Source organism: Uloborus diversus, chromosome 7 (assembly GCF_026930045.1).
Source record: "Uloborus diversus isolate 005 chromosome 7, Udiv.v.3.1, whole genome shotgun sequence".
Classification (NCBI taxonomy): Eukaryota; Metazoa; Arthropoda; class Arachnida; order Araneae; family Uloboridae; genus Uloborus; species Uloborus diversus.
Genome location: NC_072737.1, coordinates 137,249,880 through 137,269,223, shown reverse-complemented (window position 1 = coordinate 137,269,223; position 19,344 = coordinate 137,249,880). Strand labels below are relative to the sequence as shown.

The 19,344-nt window shown below is 36.8% G+C and overlaps 1 protein-coding gene across 1 annotated transcript in view; it reads left to right on the top strand.

Annotated features, from left to right (window-relative positions):
• LOC129226908 (uncharacterized) overlaps positions 1–19,344 on the top strand; it is a 71,341-nt gene that overhangs the window by 28,912 nt on the left and 23,085 nt on the right. Inside the window, exons 4-5 of the mRNA XM_054861537.1 lie at positions 5,659–5,792; positions 8,881–9,100. Coding sequence (XP_054717512.1) covers positions 5,659–5,792; positions 8,881–9,100 — 354 coding nt within the window. The remainder of the gene's footprint in view (positions 1–5,658; positions 5,793–8,880; positions 9,101–19,344) is intronic.

Here is a 19,344-nt window from a genome sequence, read left to right as displayed (position 1 = left end):
GATAAGGTGAATTTACTTCACAAGCGAGTATCCGCAGCATGGTGTGACTCGACTCGTGAATTGAAGGAAAAGCTTGGGTATTTATCAGTAAGTTTCCGCCTGTTGGCGGTAGCTTTATCTGAGATAAATTCACTTTATCTGCCAGCTTGTTGGCACTCTCAGCTTCAATGAAATGACATCTGCCTCTAACTCGGTTATTCACTATTCCTGACAAAGGAGTTCTAATAAGAACGAAACTGCAGTCTCAGGATGTGATAACCGGATTGTCTGGTATACTGCATATAGTACTGGGGGGGGGGGAGCCTTAGCCCTGGCTTAGGAGCGGTATTTTACTGCTAAAGTTTCTACCATTTATAGAAATCCGAGGATCTTTCAAGCGCATGAACGGAATAATTTTTAGGGCCCGTTGCATTTGCAGCTTGAATGAATCTACGCTCGGCACTTAAGTGATATCAAAAGTCTATTAAAATACGGAACAAAACTGAACTTGTCACAAGCTATTTTGTTTATCGTCACTGGCTGTATGTCTACTACTAACCCACCTTTAAACTTTTAATTGCTTCATTATTTAATTTCTACAACAAAAATGAAAGAAAAAAAAAGATTGTTCGTAGCACTTGCAAGCAATATCTACATGTGAAATTGGAATGGCAAATCTAGAGTTTTAGATTCGCGGAACCTTGATTAATTGAAGTGAATCGGACCGGATCTAATTCGGTTAATTTGACATTACGGAAAACAGAGGTGTGTAGAAATGACTGTCAGTATACAGCAGAACTCTGGCTTAAAACGTGTTCACATTTTCAAAATTACGATTATATATGATATTTTTATTGTGTCACAATAATTATAACCAAATTTGCGCAGTAATGCACGAATTTGTGCCTTTGTCTAAAGGTAATTTACGTACCAAAAACGTCATTTAAATTTGTTTTGGTAAACCATGGCTATCTGTATTCCCCCTGCGCGGGGATTATCCCAGCAGGGGGATTGCAGATACCCATGGGTAAACAAAGCCAAAGGAAGTACAGCGCCGAAGACGCTGTACTTTAGTACTTCGGAAGAACAGAGTGGTACTCCAACCCACCACCGGAGGCGGGATGTGCGAGCTGACGCCGCAGGCGGCTTGTTTATATTTACATTTTGAGTGCGAAACGGTTATTATATTACGTATAGTAAACTAGTATTGAACACAATTTATCAGAATGAAAGAATGAATTTTCTGTATGGTATTTGAAGAATTTGCCTGCGCATAGCTACACACTGGTTTGTGTTGAAGTGCTGATCTTTCAACCCTCCACAGTTAGTATGGAAATGTCATGCAAAAAGATGATTGTTTTCCCTTTTTTAATACTTTTTACTGTCCTAAATTTACAATTATTAGAACTATTATTTTGACCTCAAAAATTTGTTTTTCATTTTAAGCAGAATTTCGTCCAAATAATCTTCGTTTTAAACGATTGATTCAGCGCTAATTTTTAGTTTTTTCTGACTAGGAATGGCGTTTATTCAACGTTCAGCAAAATTTTGCGTTAACGGGATTCACTGTAATTTTCAAATATGTAACGTAAGAGTGCTAATGTCTGGAGAAAAGTTTTACAAACGAAGGAAACATATTTAATATAACTAGCAAAAGAAAATATTTAAAAAAAAAAACTCTAAGAAATATATTTAAATTACGAAAAGGTTTAATAATTCAAAGGAACTTCACAATGGCGGAGTGAAAATTTTCAACAACTCAAGGGAAATTCAAATAGTTGATGAAGAAAATGCAAGGCTTAAGTAAATAATCTGAAATATTGAGGCAATAACCTTAATCAATAAAATAATAATAATAATAATGTCTCATAAAACAAATTTTAGAAGATGAGGAGGGAGTGATCTTCTGCCTAGTGCAATTGACAGACTCTAACTTTTTATGTTTCTTCTTCGTTAACGTATTAAAATCTGTGTCACTGGAGAAATCTTGCACACCTAAAATTCTAATCCTTACTGAACTATCCATTCAATGTCTTTGATTAAGAAATCCTTTATTTGCACAAAATTCTTAAGTGCACAGAATAAAAACTAATACGTAATATTTACCTAAAAAATTCTTATTAATGGAAAGAGAGTAGTTAAAAATGTATAAAGAACAACTCAAAAAGTAGAATATTGAAAAATAAATCTATGATATGAGCATGAAGCTATAAAATAAATATTTACTATGCAAATTGTCGAAACATTAAAAAAAAAAAAAAAACAACGTTAAGAGATTAGGAAAACACGCTTTTTTTATTTTTAAATCTCAGTTTTAATCATTACTTTTTAGATCATCTTCTACAGAAAATAATATATGTTTCTTTTTGATTAAAGTTCTTTAGTTTAAAAATTTATGAGATAGGAGAACCTTAATTTACATTTTGGTTGTTTGAAAGATAAGCCGAAAAGAAAAGATAAAAAATTATTTTGTTTGAATTATTTTAAATAATAGAGCAACATGATAAAAAAAATTGCAGATAAAAACGGAACTTTGTTGAACATTTGTTTTTGTTATGGTTAAAAAGGAAAAAATAATTATTAATAGTTTGATGATACGTTTTTTGAAAAAAAAAAAGAAAGAACTTTCATAATTGTTAACCTTTATTATGGAGGTTATTACGGTAGACAATAAAAAGTGTCTTACTACAATATAAAAATAAAATGATGGCGCCACAGCTAATCAAATCAATGAAACGTCATGAAGTTGAATGAAAGTACTTTTCAACAACTACCGCTGCTTCTATTTGAAGGTTTTCCTCCCTTTCAGCTTGAAACACGTTCTAGCTACCTTAGATTTTTTTTTTTAAAGTGACATCTCATACGAAGAAAAAATGTCAACCAAAAATATCAATGAAAAAAAATTTCATCTCATATGAAGAAAAAACAGGGCTTTCTATTGATATGTAATTTTAATATGTATGAATGTTTTGTCCCTTACGTATTAGAAGATTTATGTGAACCGCTTGCAGTTCCCTGACGCTGGTGAGCAATAGGAGCAAGGAGCGGTAGCCCCCCCCCCCTACTATTTAAAATAAAAACAATGTAGAAGAATGATTTAAAAGCTATTTTGAGGCTCGTAGAATCAAAGGTTTTTGAGCTACAAAAATAACTTTTTAGTGCCTAACTGCAATAAGTAGAGGAAACCCACACCTATTCTGTGGCAATATATGTGAATTTTAACCATGACAACTCCTGATTTCCATTGAGCGTTTAAAAAAGAGTGTTTCATGAAAGCCTATGTGTGATTTGAGCTTTCACCTTTATTCTCCCTTTTACTCATTTTTTTTTCACTTCATACTTCAGTTTATATTTCTGAAAAAGGTGTGAATAAAACCTAAGCGAAACTATAAAACTTGAAGGTTTCCTAAATATGTGTATAAATTGGGACAAATCATAAAAACTGATACCAAACTTGTGATAAATATAAGCAGTTGAAACTTTTAAATGTAAGTTTCTGCATTATTTTACATGAAATCAAGTGTCAAGAAGTTTGTTATAAGCCATGGCAATACTGAACAATGAAGTTGTTATTTTTACAGAACTTGAAAGCGAATTTTAAAATTAATTATTTAATTTTAATCACAAAAAAAAACCCCGCTGAGTTAATTTGAGTTGCATACTCTAGTTGTACCAGTTACTTGTTAATACGATAGTTTTTGAGAACATTACCTTATCATGCGTAATATGATAAGATCTGAATTACATAAAATGTTGCCTTAAGTAATTCTTAATTTTTTTTTAAACGATGAAATAAATTTTATAGTGGAGGACATTTCAGGAAGAAAACCATATATTTTATTAGCCAACCTTGCTTCATTAAAATTACAGTTGTGCCTACCTAGGGAAGGGGGTCATGGCGCAGACTGCGCCATTGGAATTTTTAGGGGGTTGTTTCAGGGGTGCTTTTCTTATTTTGCGGGGGACTCTGCAATATTTAAGGGGGTGCGCTCTTGCCTTTAGGAGGGATGGGCCCCCCTGTAAATAGTCATTTTTAACAATGTAATTCGTTACGTGTAACAAATTACTTTCTCTTATGTTCTCTCAGATTCTATGGAATATTTTTGTACGAGACTCTGTTGTTTGTTTTTTCAGGAGTAGCAAACAAAAACGCTATCGCCCCAAAAATATTCTCACTGTTAAAATCTTTAAATATTCACGAAAAATTTATTAATTAAAATATTTATTTACGTATTGGATCAGCTTTCAATTAAACTATTCATTAGTACACTTTCATGATCTCAATAGAACTCAGTACCAAAGACAGTTCCATATCAAAAAATTTCTTGACTTCATTAGCTGAAAAAATTAAACTTTATATTCATAATAAATATCAAAAACAGCATTTCTTTTTATTGTTTCCGGTTAACATGTGGTTTGTGGCGTCATCTTTTCTTGAGAAAAAACCATCGAAGTTCTTTTTTAGAATTATAATTTTAGTCTGTCTAAAAACATGCTTAATCTTGTAAGCTTGTCTTTTTAAGACATGTATTCTAAAAAATGTGTTTTTCCCCCCCTTTTTTTTTGTGGCAAATTTTGTAAAGCAAATCAAAAATTCATCTTTTTGATTTGCTTTAAGCTCAATAAAAAACATTTAATTCAAAAGACAAATCGTCGAGTTCGGAGTTGGGAATATCTTTTGAGTTCCTAACGTACTGTCAAGTCGAACTGAACCAGAAAAGTCCATTCGAAGTCCGTTTGAAAAAACAGATGTAACACACATTTCTTTCTATTTGATTCCCTCCCCCTTTTTTTTCGATTTTTTTATCTTCACAAATCTTTAATAACTAAGGTAAAACCATCGGTAGTGAACAGTTTTAAAGAATAAGCTGAAAGATAAGCATTGCCAATTTAAACACAACTTTATAATTTTATTTAAAAGGGCATAAAACTGAGAACTAAATGGCTTTTAAAGAAAAATTATTAAACTGTGTTAAAATTTACGACACTTACCTTTCAATTTATTCTTAATCAATGTCAACCACTTGTACAGTATCAACTATTAGTACAGGGTCATCGTTGGTTTTACTTAATATAATTTAAGGAATTAATTTCAAATTCTACGTGCCAATAAGAATACTTAAAAGGGAATAGTATTAGAAAATACATACAACACAGTTTTCAATAAGACGTTCTTAACTGAAAATTTCGCCTAATGTAGTTGCATAATTGAATTGAGATTTAAACTCAGAAACAAGTACACGAAGTTAATTTAACGAAATCGTAAGCAATTGCAACATAAATTAAATTAGTTTAATTTATAGTAATGGTTAGTTAATTGAATTTAAATTAGTTTAGGAATAAAAATAACTTTGCTTCTTTCTATCCTTTTTAAATTACTAAGTGATGAAAAGACATTGTGTTATGTAATTACCTCGAAACTATACAATGCGTTTCGGAAGTCTTTGGAAATCAAAAGATATAGTTAATTAGGATGTTAGCAAAAGATTATTTGAGGCAATTCTTTTTTGAGGCAACCTGGAAACGATTTTTTTTTTGGTTAGACATTCGGTTGAAATTTAAATGAGTTGAAATATGAATAATTTAGAAGCAATAACGGACAGAATTTTTATCAAAGCATGATGTGCTGTAAATATTAAATTTCATCAATGCAATTGATGTATAAAACAATTTTCACAGTGAATCCAAGTTCAAAGCCTAGAATATTTGGCAAGAAGGGTTATTATTCTCCTGGTAACCTTGTGAATGTGACCTGTGTTTCGGCCCCATCAAGACCGGCTGCATTTCTGAAATGGTGGATCAACGGAGTTGAGGTAAAATGTAGAAAAATTTATGACAATGAAATCATGACTGTTGGAATTTTGAGTACTTTGCCGTGAACGGTGCGTCACTTGGTTTGGTTATTTGTTCACTTTCTACCTTGACAACAATAGAAGCATTTTTCAAAGAGACTGAGGATAACTACAAGCAAGACTAGGTTTTAGAAACTGACGTTGCTAAATGTCGCCAACCATGAAATTTTTAGTATTTTTTCGATTAGTGATAACTAAAGTCACGAAAAATTATAAATGTGCCAAGTGACGTACATTTGACGGAAAAGTACGGAATTGTGAATTTTATTAGAGTTCCTGCACTCTGTAAGAATCATATACACCACGGTAAAATGTAAATATTTTTTATACATAAAATCATCAATTGGTAACTTAAATAACATGTTTGTCAAGTTTTGAATAATTTGGTTTAGTAGCATTTCTGCAAAGGGAACTCATTCCTTTACATCGTCCATTCGAGACTCAAAACTACAAGTATTTTCTAAACCTTGGTTAATTTATAATTCAACTCAGAAATATTTGAATAATTATTAATATTACTTACATTTAATCTTCCAATCAAGAGTAATCTTGAATAAAATCAGAAGCATGGTAAAAATGTGATGTCATCAATCGATGCATTTTTATCTCGATGCTTTCAAAATAAAATTAGCGTTTTTTTTTTCCACGAAATATTTTTTTTTTAAATATTAAGATTCTGATGCCTTAATAGCTTACAAATATGTAATTTATAAAGTATTTGTTTTCGATTGTTTATAAAATCAATTTTAAACTTTGGAGTCACATTATTTGGGGACATGTCTCATGATCCTGAAACGGTTAAAACTATAGGTGACAAATGGCACCCTTTAGGGTTGAAACTCTTGCGGTAACAATTCTTGGCGAAACAGAATGAATTAACCTTAAGAAATTTAACCACGTTTGAATTTAAGACTCTACAAAATAGCTGAAAAATGCTTATGGTTTTGCTTTATCATACAAACTCAAACCTTTCTTCAAATCTTCTTTTACGTCTTATATGAAAATATAAGACCTTTCTTTAATTGCATTTACTTTTAGTACGTATATTACATTGATCTACGGAAAAAGTTATTTTAACACATGTTTTCTTAAAGATGCGGATCCACAAAGAACGATTATAATTGTAAGGATTCTATGAGTTGACAAATTTTGAAGACCACTGATGTTGAAGTTTACGGCAGCGTATTTTGAAGATTGCTACGGATATTACATTCTCTTTCCGTTGCTATATAGGATTTCATTGTTCTTTTGTATGCACACTCCTTTACCCCTTCTTGCAGGGCTTCAATAAGGGGTTATTCTGAACGAATGTGTTGATTAACGAGATCGGTAAAATGCGTTGTGAAAAAAAGAAAAAATTGTGAAAAACAGCTCACAAATTATGGCAAATTTTTAATGTTTCTGTACAATGGCCCGGTGGTAACGTATTCCATGCAATAAGAGAATTTCTGTGTTTGAAACAGTCATGTACTACTATCTAATGTTCGACCACGTTTCGCGTGGAAAATTGATAGGCGGCCAGTAAGAACGAAAATAAATGAATTTTTCCAGCAGGGAGAAGTGATGTTCATTTTGTATAAAAAAGATGGAACTTCTATGTGTAAGTTGTGTTAAAGTAATTACAAACATGTCATTTATAACCCGCTAAAACTAAGTTGACATCCTTACTTTACAGCAAATGCCCGTATCTGTTTTCGCCTGGATGTCTTGGTTCATGGCCATACTTTATTCTTATGGGCCGTGACAATCCCTGAAACTCAGGGCAACAAGGAGGGCGCTACACAGGGGCGAATTGGCCCGCGGGCTGATGCGCCCTCTCACCTATACGCCCTTGCGCCCTCAAGCCTAAACACCTTTTTTTTATTTTTATTATTTACTTATCATTCATTTTGTGCCACTTTTTTTTTCGCTTACAAATCTGTGCGACTTCGCTTTTTTTTCTTTAAACTCGTAAACCTGATTACCACCTTTTTTTTTCACCTTATTTTTTATACCATTTTTTTTTGTGCCCTTTAGAGGCCAAAGTTGGCGCCTTCTTGCGGGACCCAGTCCACCACTGGACGCTACATTCAATCCCTATTTTCCACTCTTATAATAAATTTGTCCATTGATTGGTGTATATGCAGAACTGAGTTCAGCGCCTCTTGCGGTCAAAATATGCGACACATGAAGTTTCGCATTTATCGAGAATTTCATGAGCAGGCTCATCTTAGGCTACTTATTGCATCGGTATAATACAGAAAAGTCATAAATTGTCAAGGCCCGTAAGTATCAAGTGGGGCCTTACTTAGTGGTAGGAAGAAGACACTTTCATCAAGGCAACGGCAAGGAATTTTCCTGATTTTTTTAATCAGAGTAGAACTATTATCAACTATTGGAATCCTGTAAGTAAGCAGTTCTTTCTCTTCACACTTTATATCCAAAGGGAGAATGAGCAATTAGCTCTCAAATGATTTTTAAAACTAACTGAAGTCACGATTGGTGGTGGATAAACAATTTGTGGCTGAAAAGCAGCACACCGACAGCCTGGTTATGAAATCCAGAGACATTTTTCACTTTTCACTCCAAGGTCCCCTGTACCTACCACTCTTTGTGGTTTAACCAGTTGGATGGGACCCTGGAGACAGCTCTGATTTTTTTTATCCAGACCAGAAGCCGAGCAATCCCTGGTCCTGCATCCCCAGAGGTATCGGTTCTCTCTGAGGACTTAGTGACTACGAGCATATTTAACATCACCCAGTCACCGAAATGCAGAGAAAGCAGTTTAGTCCTTATTATGGACTCATCAGTTCTGGAATAGTCAGTAACGAAGCTCGAGACATATGCCATCTCACTGAAACTGAGCGTGCCAGCAAATGGGTTACTAAAACAAATTTATTGCACGAATTTTTGTTACTGGATATCATTACCGGGTTGTCGGTATATTGTTTGCAGTTCTGCCTTAGCCCTGGCTTGGAAGCGGAAACTTTCTGCTTAAATGTGTGTTTCATTCTGTGTTTTAAATTACAAAATTTGAAGCATTTTGAATATTTTACTCACATTCACTTAGGCTAGGTCTCATCAGTTGACTAGACCTCTGCCAGACGAATCTTATGATGGTTTGTATATTTCAAAATTAAGATTGACCTTTGAAGCAAGGCCAAGCCATTTCTTCCAGGGCAGAATGAAGGTGCAGTGTGAAGCGATAATATCTCAAGCTCATACCCTTCGCAGTGAAGAAATCATCATTTCATCAAATAGTAGGGCGACAACTGCTACTGCAGCATACGGTGAGTAATAGTTTCTTAAACAATTATGAAGTTTCTTGCACAACTTAAAAGATTAAATCTTCCCAACAGTGCACCTCTTTTTTTCATATAAAGTATATCATTAAGGGTGACATGGGTGAGTTGAAGCTGTCAAAAAATTCGTAAAACCATTAATAGTAATTACAAGCACCATTTTCAAATTTCAGATTAATCTATATAAGTAAAAAGGAGCCGAGGTGGCGTGATGGTTAGGCTCTCTATGCCTGGGGACTAGGAGTGCGACATCGATGTCGATGTTTTGGAAACATCGATGTTTTTGTTAAAACATCGATGTTTTACTTTCGATGTTTTTGGAACATCGATGTTTTACTTTCGATGTTTTTGGAACATCGATGTTTTGGGTTCGATGTTTTTTCGATGTTGATGTTTTTGTATTTTTAATTGAAAATTATAATAAAATTTCTCACAGAGAAGCGACATCGGTTAAAAATCATCAATGTTTCAAAACATCGATCTTCAAAATAAGAAAGTAAAAAAAACCCGATGGTATCTGTAAATTGACCCCCCCCCCCCCCAAATTAAACTCTCGGAAACATCGACGTCACCTAAATTTGAAAAATGTAGGATCTGAGCTCCTGTTAACTACCATGTAAATAAGCTTAAACAGGGATGCCAACTGCTCCGCGAAAATTGCGGAACTCCTGAGCTCCGCAAAAAAGTTATTTTGCTCCGCATTTCAGGTTTCAAGCATGATATAGTGTTTAAAGCTGTTTTTTATATTTTTATGCTGTATTTGAAATGATTATTAAAGCTAGAAACACTTTAAGACTAGTATGTTGTGGCCATCACGAAACTTTCTTCTATATTTTTCCTTTTTTCTGATCCCTCCCCATGCTTGACGAGGAAGCAATATTCCTAACAAAGACAAAATTACACATGCAAAAACTTGACGACCATCCCAATGTCTGAATTATTGTAAAAACAAAACAAAGAGCGAAAATTGAAAGTTACTTTAAAAGCCTTACTTGAATTAATTACAAATATTTTATTTATTAACAAACATAAGATGGCAACTGTTAAAAATTTTAAATCATCTATATATATAATTCTCTTACGTGCCGGCAAATGAAGGGGTGAATTTCTAAACCTCTGTTGGCAACACTTCGCCGATAAATCATGTAAACAAACTTCTACGTTGTTTTGAAATCTTGAATCACAGAATACTCAACGAACTTTTTTTTTTTTTTTTGAGATGAGTTTGAGTCGGGCTGTGGCCCATTTCAACCTTAATCAGCAAAGAAAAGCTCAAAGAAGGCAGGAAGCCGTTCTTGAATCCAATTTAAGACGAGCCATTTCCAGAGTTGTATTCTCTGATTCGCTGCCGGTAATTTTTAGCGGCTGGGGAATTTTCAGTCAGCAGTTCCTTCAACAGATCAGGTGCGTCACACAATGCCGGTAACCGCACCTTTCCGTCATGGCAACATTTAGTATATTTATTTGCAGTATTACGCTCTTTCTGCCAATAAAGAGCACCACAAAATTCGCATTCTTCACACATTGCTCCACAATCATGTTCATCGGCAATGTTGTTTTGAACGCGTAGGCGCTTTGAGCGTCGTCTATTCTCTGCTTCAGTACGACAGTTCAGTTCAAAATGAATAACCGAGAAAGAATTTACTTTATTCCTTTTATTCTCAGCTGAAAGGTTTCGCCAAATTTGTTTAGGGTTATAGTAGTTTTAGTATTGTGCAAGCAAAGTTGTGGCTCCCAAACGGGACATTTTTAATTGTGTATATGAGGAAGTTTTCTCAGATTAGAATATATAAGAGTGTAAATATGTAAATATATAAGAGTGTAAATAATGTAAATACATCCCTCGGGGGAGCCTGTAACCCCTAGAGGGCGCGTCCCCAGGTGGCGGATAGGGGAATGCCTTCATTGGTTTTCCAATGGGTGGTAGAAGGGAAATAAAATACCTTCCGCGGACCAACAGGTAGAAGTGCAATCTCTCCAAAGCAATGACAGACACTTTTGTATCTATAATGGTAAAGTTGTGCACATTGCCAAGGCAGTCATCTTACATACAGCAAAGTTAAACTGTCGAAAATCTGGCTAAAGCAGACAAATTAACATTATGAACGTAATTTTCATATTGGTTAAATGGATGGTGACCTAAATGCAATTACCAACTTTAATTTTTACGGAAAATTTTAGCTAGGCTAATGTATTGGCATACAGCGAGCGAGCGAAGCGAGCATGGATCGCGAAGCGATCCACAGGGAACTGCGTAAGCAGTTCCGGGGGTTGGCGAGCGATAGCGAGCAGGGGGCGATAGCCCCCTAGTTGAGATAATATTTCCGATCATTTCCATACAATTAAAATCACGAGAAATACGCAGACGACAATCTATTACGATTTATCTTTCTTATTGTTGCATTAATAAAACTATTTTTATTCGCAAAAAAAAAAAAAAAAAAATCAACACCTCTTGGAGCGATTGGAGTCAAAATTGAACCAAAGCCTGTTTACGTATGGATTCACATATATTCCAAATTTCAACCTGAACGTAGCATTACTTCTTGAGATAGGGCACTCACAATGGAAAAAAAGAACGGGCGATTGCGCAAACCCCTTTTTACCTGTTGACACCAAAATAAAATCAGCTCTTATACCAACTAAGGGCTACTTAAAGAATAAATACCTTTGTGCTGAAAAATTAAAATGTCAGTAATCCAACGTTATTAAGCACAAAACTTGCAATTGATTGCAAGTTTTGTGCTTAATAACGTTGGATTACTGACATTTTAAGGGCTACTTGTCAAAAATTTTTTGTTTGATTCCGTTCGTTATTTCTTGAGATACAGCAGTCACAATTGACGACAAAAAACGTTCTATAACTCAACCCCCGTTTGAGCTATTGACACCAAAATTGAATCAGCACCTGCTCCTGTTAGGGGCAATATATGGACCAAATTTTGTTTGATTCCGCCGGTTACTTCCTGAGGAATAGCAAGCACGCGTAACTCAAAAAACGTCCCATTGCTCCACCCCCCTTGGAGGAATTCACGCCAAAAACCAATGGGCACAAGTTCACATAGGGGCACATATGTGTACCAAATTTCGATCAATTTCATGCGGTAGTTTTTGCTGTAGAGCGGAGACAAAAAACTGGTCACACACAGACGTGACACACACACACACACACACACACACACACACACAGACAGACATTTTCCAAAAATAGTCGAAATGGACTCAGCACACCTCAAAACGTTCGAATCCGTCAAAATTCGAAATTCGAAAATTTGCACGAATCCAATACTTTCTTCTATATATTAGATATAGAAGAAAGTAACAAGTGGTTTTCGTTTTTTTAATTGAATTTTATCCAAAATACCGAGCTGCTCCGTAAAATTTCAAAATGCTTTTCTTAAATCACCACAGATACTCCTCAAATTGTTTCTCCAAGGTTGGCTCACAGATATATACTGAATCCTCATTGCTTAGAAAATAACATATCAAAATTAAAAGAAAATAAACTCGCTGCTACCGCTGCTTAGATTATCTGGAATTTCCCAAAATCATTTAAACTTCAAAGGAGTATAAAATGAATGCATTCCAAATAAACATGGGATTTTTTTTCAATGTACTATAATCATAAACGGCGTCAGGAAAGCTTCCTCTGGTCTGATTTGTTTATTTTTTTCTGTTGACTTGCGAGTTGTAGTGTTGTACGTAATTGGTTAATTAGAGAATATATATATATAATTTAATATTGGCTTTACTTAGAAATTTTTGAAATAGTTGCTACAATTTAATAAATCGACGCAATGCCAAAAAAGAAATCGCTGATCCACTAAGAAACATTTGTTAGAGATTATCATTACTGTAAGTCCGTACTGTAGTACATTCAAAAATGTATGCTATATATTGATAAAAAGATCGATGTTTCAAAACATCGATGTTTTTTGGTCGATGTATCAATACCATCGATTTTTTAGTTTCGACCATCGATGTTATGAAACATCGATGTTTTGCCATCGATGTTGCACCTCTACTGGGGACCCAGGCTCTGACCTGGGTGGCCAGTTGGCGGATTTTCGAGATGTAGAAAATCTTCAGCGCTTGTGTCGTATGATTATGCGGCATGTAAAAGATCCCTTGGGTATTCGTTTGGTTTAGAATATCCCTCGGCTAAATTAAATTCCTAGTGAAATTTCGCATCTAATGAGAGTCCAGGTGCCTCCATCTGGTGGAAACTGGGCGTCAAAAACTCTACTGTGTTATGCATCAGCGCCTTAATGGTGACACACGAAAGACTGATGCATTGTTGGGGAGCGCACTAGGTCTGGTTATGGCCCAAACGCCTCTTGAGGTGGGTCTCTTATACAGCCCCATTGGAAAGAAATATATATATATATATATATATATATATATATATATATATATATATATATATATATATATATATATATAAAGAAACATATAATTGTGTTTGAGTGTTAGTTACCTCCTGCTCAGATGGAAAGGTCCAGAAGAAAGAAATTTTGATTGCTGAGCCCTTGGGTCAGATCCTGATGCACCGCAAAGCATTCTTTCCAAAATTCGAATTGGTTTTCTTTTTCAATTTCTTTTATACAATAATGCAAGTATTGTAGTCAAGAAAAAATTTGTATTCAAATTTCGGACCTAAATAACAATTTTGTTCACCTCCAAATGAATGTTGAGTAGCCCGTCCGCATTTTATTTGTATTTAAGGGCATATGAATGACCAAGATATCCATTTTGACGTTCCCCGAGTAAATTATCTCGAGTTTTCTAGTGACCACCGTATGCGTTTATGTAGGAATGTATGCAAGATATATACATTTAAGCAGGTATGCATACATGTATGCATCTCGCATGACCAAAAAACGGTATGCCGTAGAAGGTTAACAATTGGTGTGTGATCTTCAAGTAGGGTCTAATTGTGAACCCGGTAGCAGGTCGGTTGCTCGAGCCACCTTAGGCAACCACAGAAATCGACTAATATACCTAGTCTGGAGGCTAGTACCGCAAAAATATCGCGATGTTGCGAAACCTTTAAACATGCTGCCTGGCAATCGGAACACATTAGGGAATTGGCTCTGAAACGTTTAAACTGTAGAAAAATGGCTTAGCTAAATAAGAATGTTCGAATGTTAAAAATTCCTACAGTAAGTAACACTGTAGGTAAATGTATGGATTCAACTGAGTGGAATTCTATTACACTTACCAAGCCACCAGCTGCAAAATTTATTTCTAATAATGATTCAAACCTGCTGATTTGAGATGTCCCTAACTAAATCTGTGCCATTCACAAGCTTTAGAACAGTGTTAAAAGCGCTACATTTGAAGTGTTAAAAGCTGTAGATCAGTGTAAATTGCCGCATATGGCAATGACGTTGAAGATGGATTCGTAAAATCAAGAACAGCCTCTAAAACTTAACGGCCCAAATTTGCAACAATAAGTTGCAATACTACTGTTTGACCACGGATTGTATGTAATTTGGCAATCGGCCAAGTTAAGACGATTCCATCTAAACAAATCCAATAGGGAGAAGGAAAAAACATTGATGGGATTTTGATGCTCGCGTTTTATAATGTCACCTTATGTCAAATTAAATAATTTTATTCTTTAAGTTGAAAAAGAGTGGAAACAAACAGTTTCTATTGAAACAAAAAGAAAATAAAATGTTTTCATTTTTGTCAGGAAATGTAAAGTCAAAATGGTAAGCTAAAAACTATGTTGTAAAAAAAACATCAATATATTTTTTTAAGTAAGAATATAAGATTGAATATAGGTCTATAAAATAATTGCCGTGTACGAATTGTCATTTGTAAAAAAAAAATGCGTCTAAATAATTTAGAGGCAAAAGTGCACATCTTAAATGAAGGGGCCGTGGTAGCCTGATCGGTAAGGCATTGGACTCGGGACCGGAGGGCCTCGGGTTCGATCCTCGCTGGTCGAAGACCCACCGTCGTCATTAATGGGGACTGGGCGACGTTAAATATGCTCGTGGTCTCAATGTCCTCCAAGTGAAACGATACCTCTGGGGGTGCTAGTACTAGGTAGCTATTAGCTCCTGGACTAGTTCAAAATTCTCACTAACTGTTCGATCCGGTGATGGTGCTGCCATCTATCGGTATATAAAAATAATGGAGGCAAGGCACTTAGTATGCAGTCCTCGACATAAATAGAGTTGAAGTCAGTTGTGACTCTTGAATAGAATAGAATCTTAAATGAACAAACTACCACCCCTACAAACTAATAGATGCGTCCATTTCCGCCTATAATCCGGATATTAGCCTTTCCATACAATCAATGGTCAGACAGTACTGAATTCTAGATGACAAGTAACCTAAATATTGTTACAAATCCTGTAAATAGTAAATATTGTAGGAACGTAACCTGTAAATAGTTTCCCGTAATGAATATACAACCCCTTTTTCATTCGGCTAAAGTATACGACCCCTATTTTCTTTCTTTTCATTGATAACGGTCAACGCATTTCGAGAAGCGTGTGGAATATTTGAGAAAATTCTTTTCGGTGTATTTAAGCCGTTAGCGATGGATAAACAGTTTAGTTTCGATTCAGATTTCGAACTGAGTGCATTTTTGCTCTGTTTATTGCGAGGCTTTTCGCTGTGCTGTTTTCGTATTTGGAAGTAAATACGTGTGTAAACGTTGAGTTTACGGTGTTGTGTGATAATTGCTTAATTGCTGATGAATAATTTAGCAGTTGTTGAAGATCTTTCCTGTACATAGTGTAAATAAATTTCCTGTGTTTTATCAAGAACTGTGTCTTCATTTCAAGAAAGTGGAAGTCGCACCGAATCCGTTACAATTTGGCGCCCAACGTGGTGCTTCTTCTGGACTTTCTTGGAGTAAGTGTGACTTTGGACATTTTTTTTTTCATAAAGACTGTTTGAATTTATAGACTTTGTTTTTATGGTGATTACTCGCGCAATGGATGACCAATTAAAACAACTTCTGGCAGCAATTAATGCCGTGAAAAGTGACTTGACCGAAAGTTTGGCGGCTAATCAAGAACAATTAAAAAATGATATGGCGACTAACCAAGAACAATTAAAAAATGAATTGGCGACTAACCAAGAACAATTGAAAAATGAATTGGCGACTAACCAAGAACAATTGAAAAATGAATTGGCGACTAACCAAGAACAGTTAAATAGTGATTTAACTGCTAAAATTACTACAAGTCAAGATGAAATAAAAAGGGACCTAACGTCGATGAAAACCATGATGGAGAATCAACTAACCGCAATGGGAGATAAAGTTGAGGCTCTGGAAGAAAAATTTGATACTGTGGAAGAGCGTATCGCCAATGTGGAAAATAAGTTGGAAGAAGAAGACAAGAAATTTACTCTACTTAAAGAAGAGATCTTTAAGGACGTGGAAAGGAGACTGGCGACCGCGGAAAGCAGCTCTGTACAGTTTGGCGCTCCCACATCGGTTGCTCGACCGTCCATTAAACTTGCCACATTTGATGGGAAAACTTCGTGGCAGGTTTACAAAACTCAATTCATGATAGTGGCGGAAGCGAACGGATGGGACTCTGCTACCAAGGCCTGTCATCTTGCAGCATCCCTGAGAGGTGACGCAGCGGACATTCTCCAGACCCTTCCGGACAGCCAGCGCCTGGATTTCGCCGCCCTCACATCTGCGTTGGAGCTTCGCTTCGGTGAGAAGTGCCAGAAAGATTTCAGCCGACTCCAGTTGAAATCCCATTTTCAGAAAACCGGGGAAACCCTGCAAGAGCTAGCGGCGGACGTCGAGAGATTGTCTCATCTTGCTTTTTGTGACTGTCCTGCGGATGTTCGAGACAACCTGGCACTCAACTACTACATCGACGGGGTTCGAGATCCGGAAATCCAGAAAGCTCTACGGATGGCGGATGTCAAAGACCTGAGTTCTGCTGTTGTGTATGCGATGAAGTTGGAGGCCGCCCAGCAAGCAACCCGCAAGGATCGCCATTCAATCCGCGGCGTGAAAACTGATGAGCCTGATCCGGTTTCGTCACGTTTTGCTGATCTGGAAAAGCAAATAAAAGAAATTGCAGGAATCCTCAAAAGGAATTCGGCTCCCAAGGACCATAATGGACAATCACTTAAGTGCTGGAAATGTGGTGGCGAGGGTCACTTACGAAGAAACTGTGAAGCTCGTCAAGAAACCACAGGGAAGAGCACCTCTCCCTCGCAGGTCCAGGAAAACTAAGCCATGGCAATCTCGCGGGGCGGAGGTCGCCAAATTGGAATGAGCCCCATCTTAAAGTTTTCCAGATTTCATCGACGAGTGGCGGCAGTAATGGACTATTTGTTTACGCATATGTAAACGGGTTTCCCTGCGAACTGATTATTGACACTGGAGCCAATGTTACGATCATTAGAACAGATGTGGCTCGTCAATTTGGACTCAACATTCTGTGGACGCCGCCCTGCGTTACCCTCCAAACTGTGACAGGTGACAAGATCGAGATTGAAGGTAAAGTGAACTTAGAAATTGTGTTTGGAAATGCCATTTACCATCATACCGCATTCGTTGCTGCTATCATAGACCCCTTCATTCTCGGATTGGACTTTTTAAAGAAGTATGACTTCAACCTCGACTTCAAGACTAACGAGCTGCACTCGACGAGAGAAGACATAGCAGTCTTTCCCGCAGAAAGTGATGTAAAATCCGCTCATCAAATAATTGCCCAAACAGATTTATCAATTCCCTCAAGGTCAGAATCATTAATACCCGGCTCCATTGAAGAAAGCAATAGTTTTAGATTTGGACTCATTGAATACCCCAACTTAAGCAATAACCCAAAAGGAGTGCTGGTGGCATCTACGCTTGTGGACCTTTCCAAGGATGTAATTCCTGTGAGAGTCGCCAACGTGAGTGAAAGGCCAAGGAATATCCGGAAAGGCGAAGTGTTAGCAACTTGTACTCCCGTAAACTGCATCATTAGAAGAATCAATTCCCCCGAGACTGTGTCTTCTGAGTCCTTGACATCGAAGTTAATTGGGAGTGCACCCTTATCGAAGGATCAAAGAACTGCTGCGGAACAATTGGTGGACGACTTCAAGCATCTGTTTTCATCTACATCGGAGGATGTGGGCCGGACGAATTTAACGCAGCATAGGATCTACACTGGAGAACACCCCCCTATTAAACAGCATCCAAGACGACTACCGTTCACCAAGAAGGAAGAAGTTGAAACCCTCCTGAAAGAGATGAAGGAGAATGATGTAATCGAACCTTCATCCAGTCCTTGGGCCTCTCCCATCGCCTTGGTCCGAAAGAAAGATGGCTCCACCAGATTTTGTGTCGATTACCGACGTCTGAATGAAATCACCAAGAAAGACAGTTACCCTCTTCCACGGATAGACGACACCTTAGACACTCTTTCCGGACACAAGTGGTTTTCGACCCTGGACTTGAAGAGCGGCTACTGGCAGGTTGAGATACACCCTGATGACCGAGAGAAGACAGCGTTTACAACTGGACAAGGCTTATGGCAGTTTAAAGTGATGCCCTTCGGCCTCTGCAATGCACCAGCTACGTTCGAGCGTCTTATGGAGACAGTGTTAAGAGGACTTTCCTTCGAATCCTGTCTGGTCTACTTAGACGATATCATCATCGTGGGACGCAGTTTCGAAGAACATCTGGCAAATCTTAGGAAGGTGCTGCAAAAGCTTAAGGAAGCCAATTTGAAGTTAAGCCCGTCCAAATGTAATTTGTTCCGCCGGGAAGTGAACTACCTTGGTCACATCATCTCTTCTGAAGGTGTACAAACCGATCCAGAAAAGGTATCTGCGGTCAGGAGTTGGAGTCGTCCCGAAGACATCCATCAGCTGCGAAGTTTCCTGGGGCTCTGCACGTACTACAGGAAGTTTGTAAAGGGTTTTTCCAACATTGCACGACCTTTGCATAAGCTGACGGAGAGCAAGCAAAAGTTTGAATGGTCCAAAGAATGCGAAGATGCATTTCTACGACTGAAGGAGGCTTTAACATCAACGCCTATCCTCGCCTATCCTCAGCCTGAAAAATCCTTCATCCTGGACACTGATGCGAGCAACGAGGGCATCGGAGCTGTTTTATCCCAAGAAATTGACGGAAATGAACATGTCATCGCTTATTGGAGCAAATGCTTATCGAAGTCGGAGCGAAATTACTGCGTCACCAGAAAGGAGTTACTGGCCATAGTGAAAGCTGTAGAACACTTCCATCATTACCT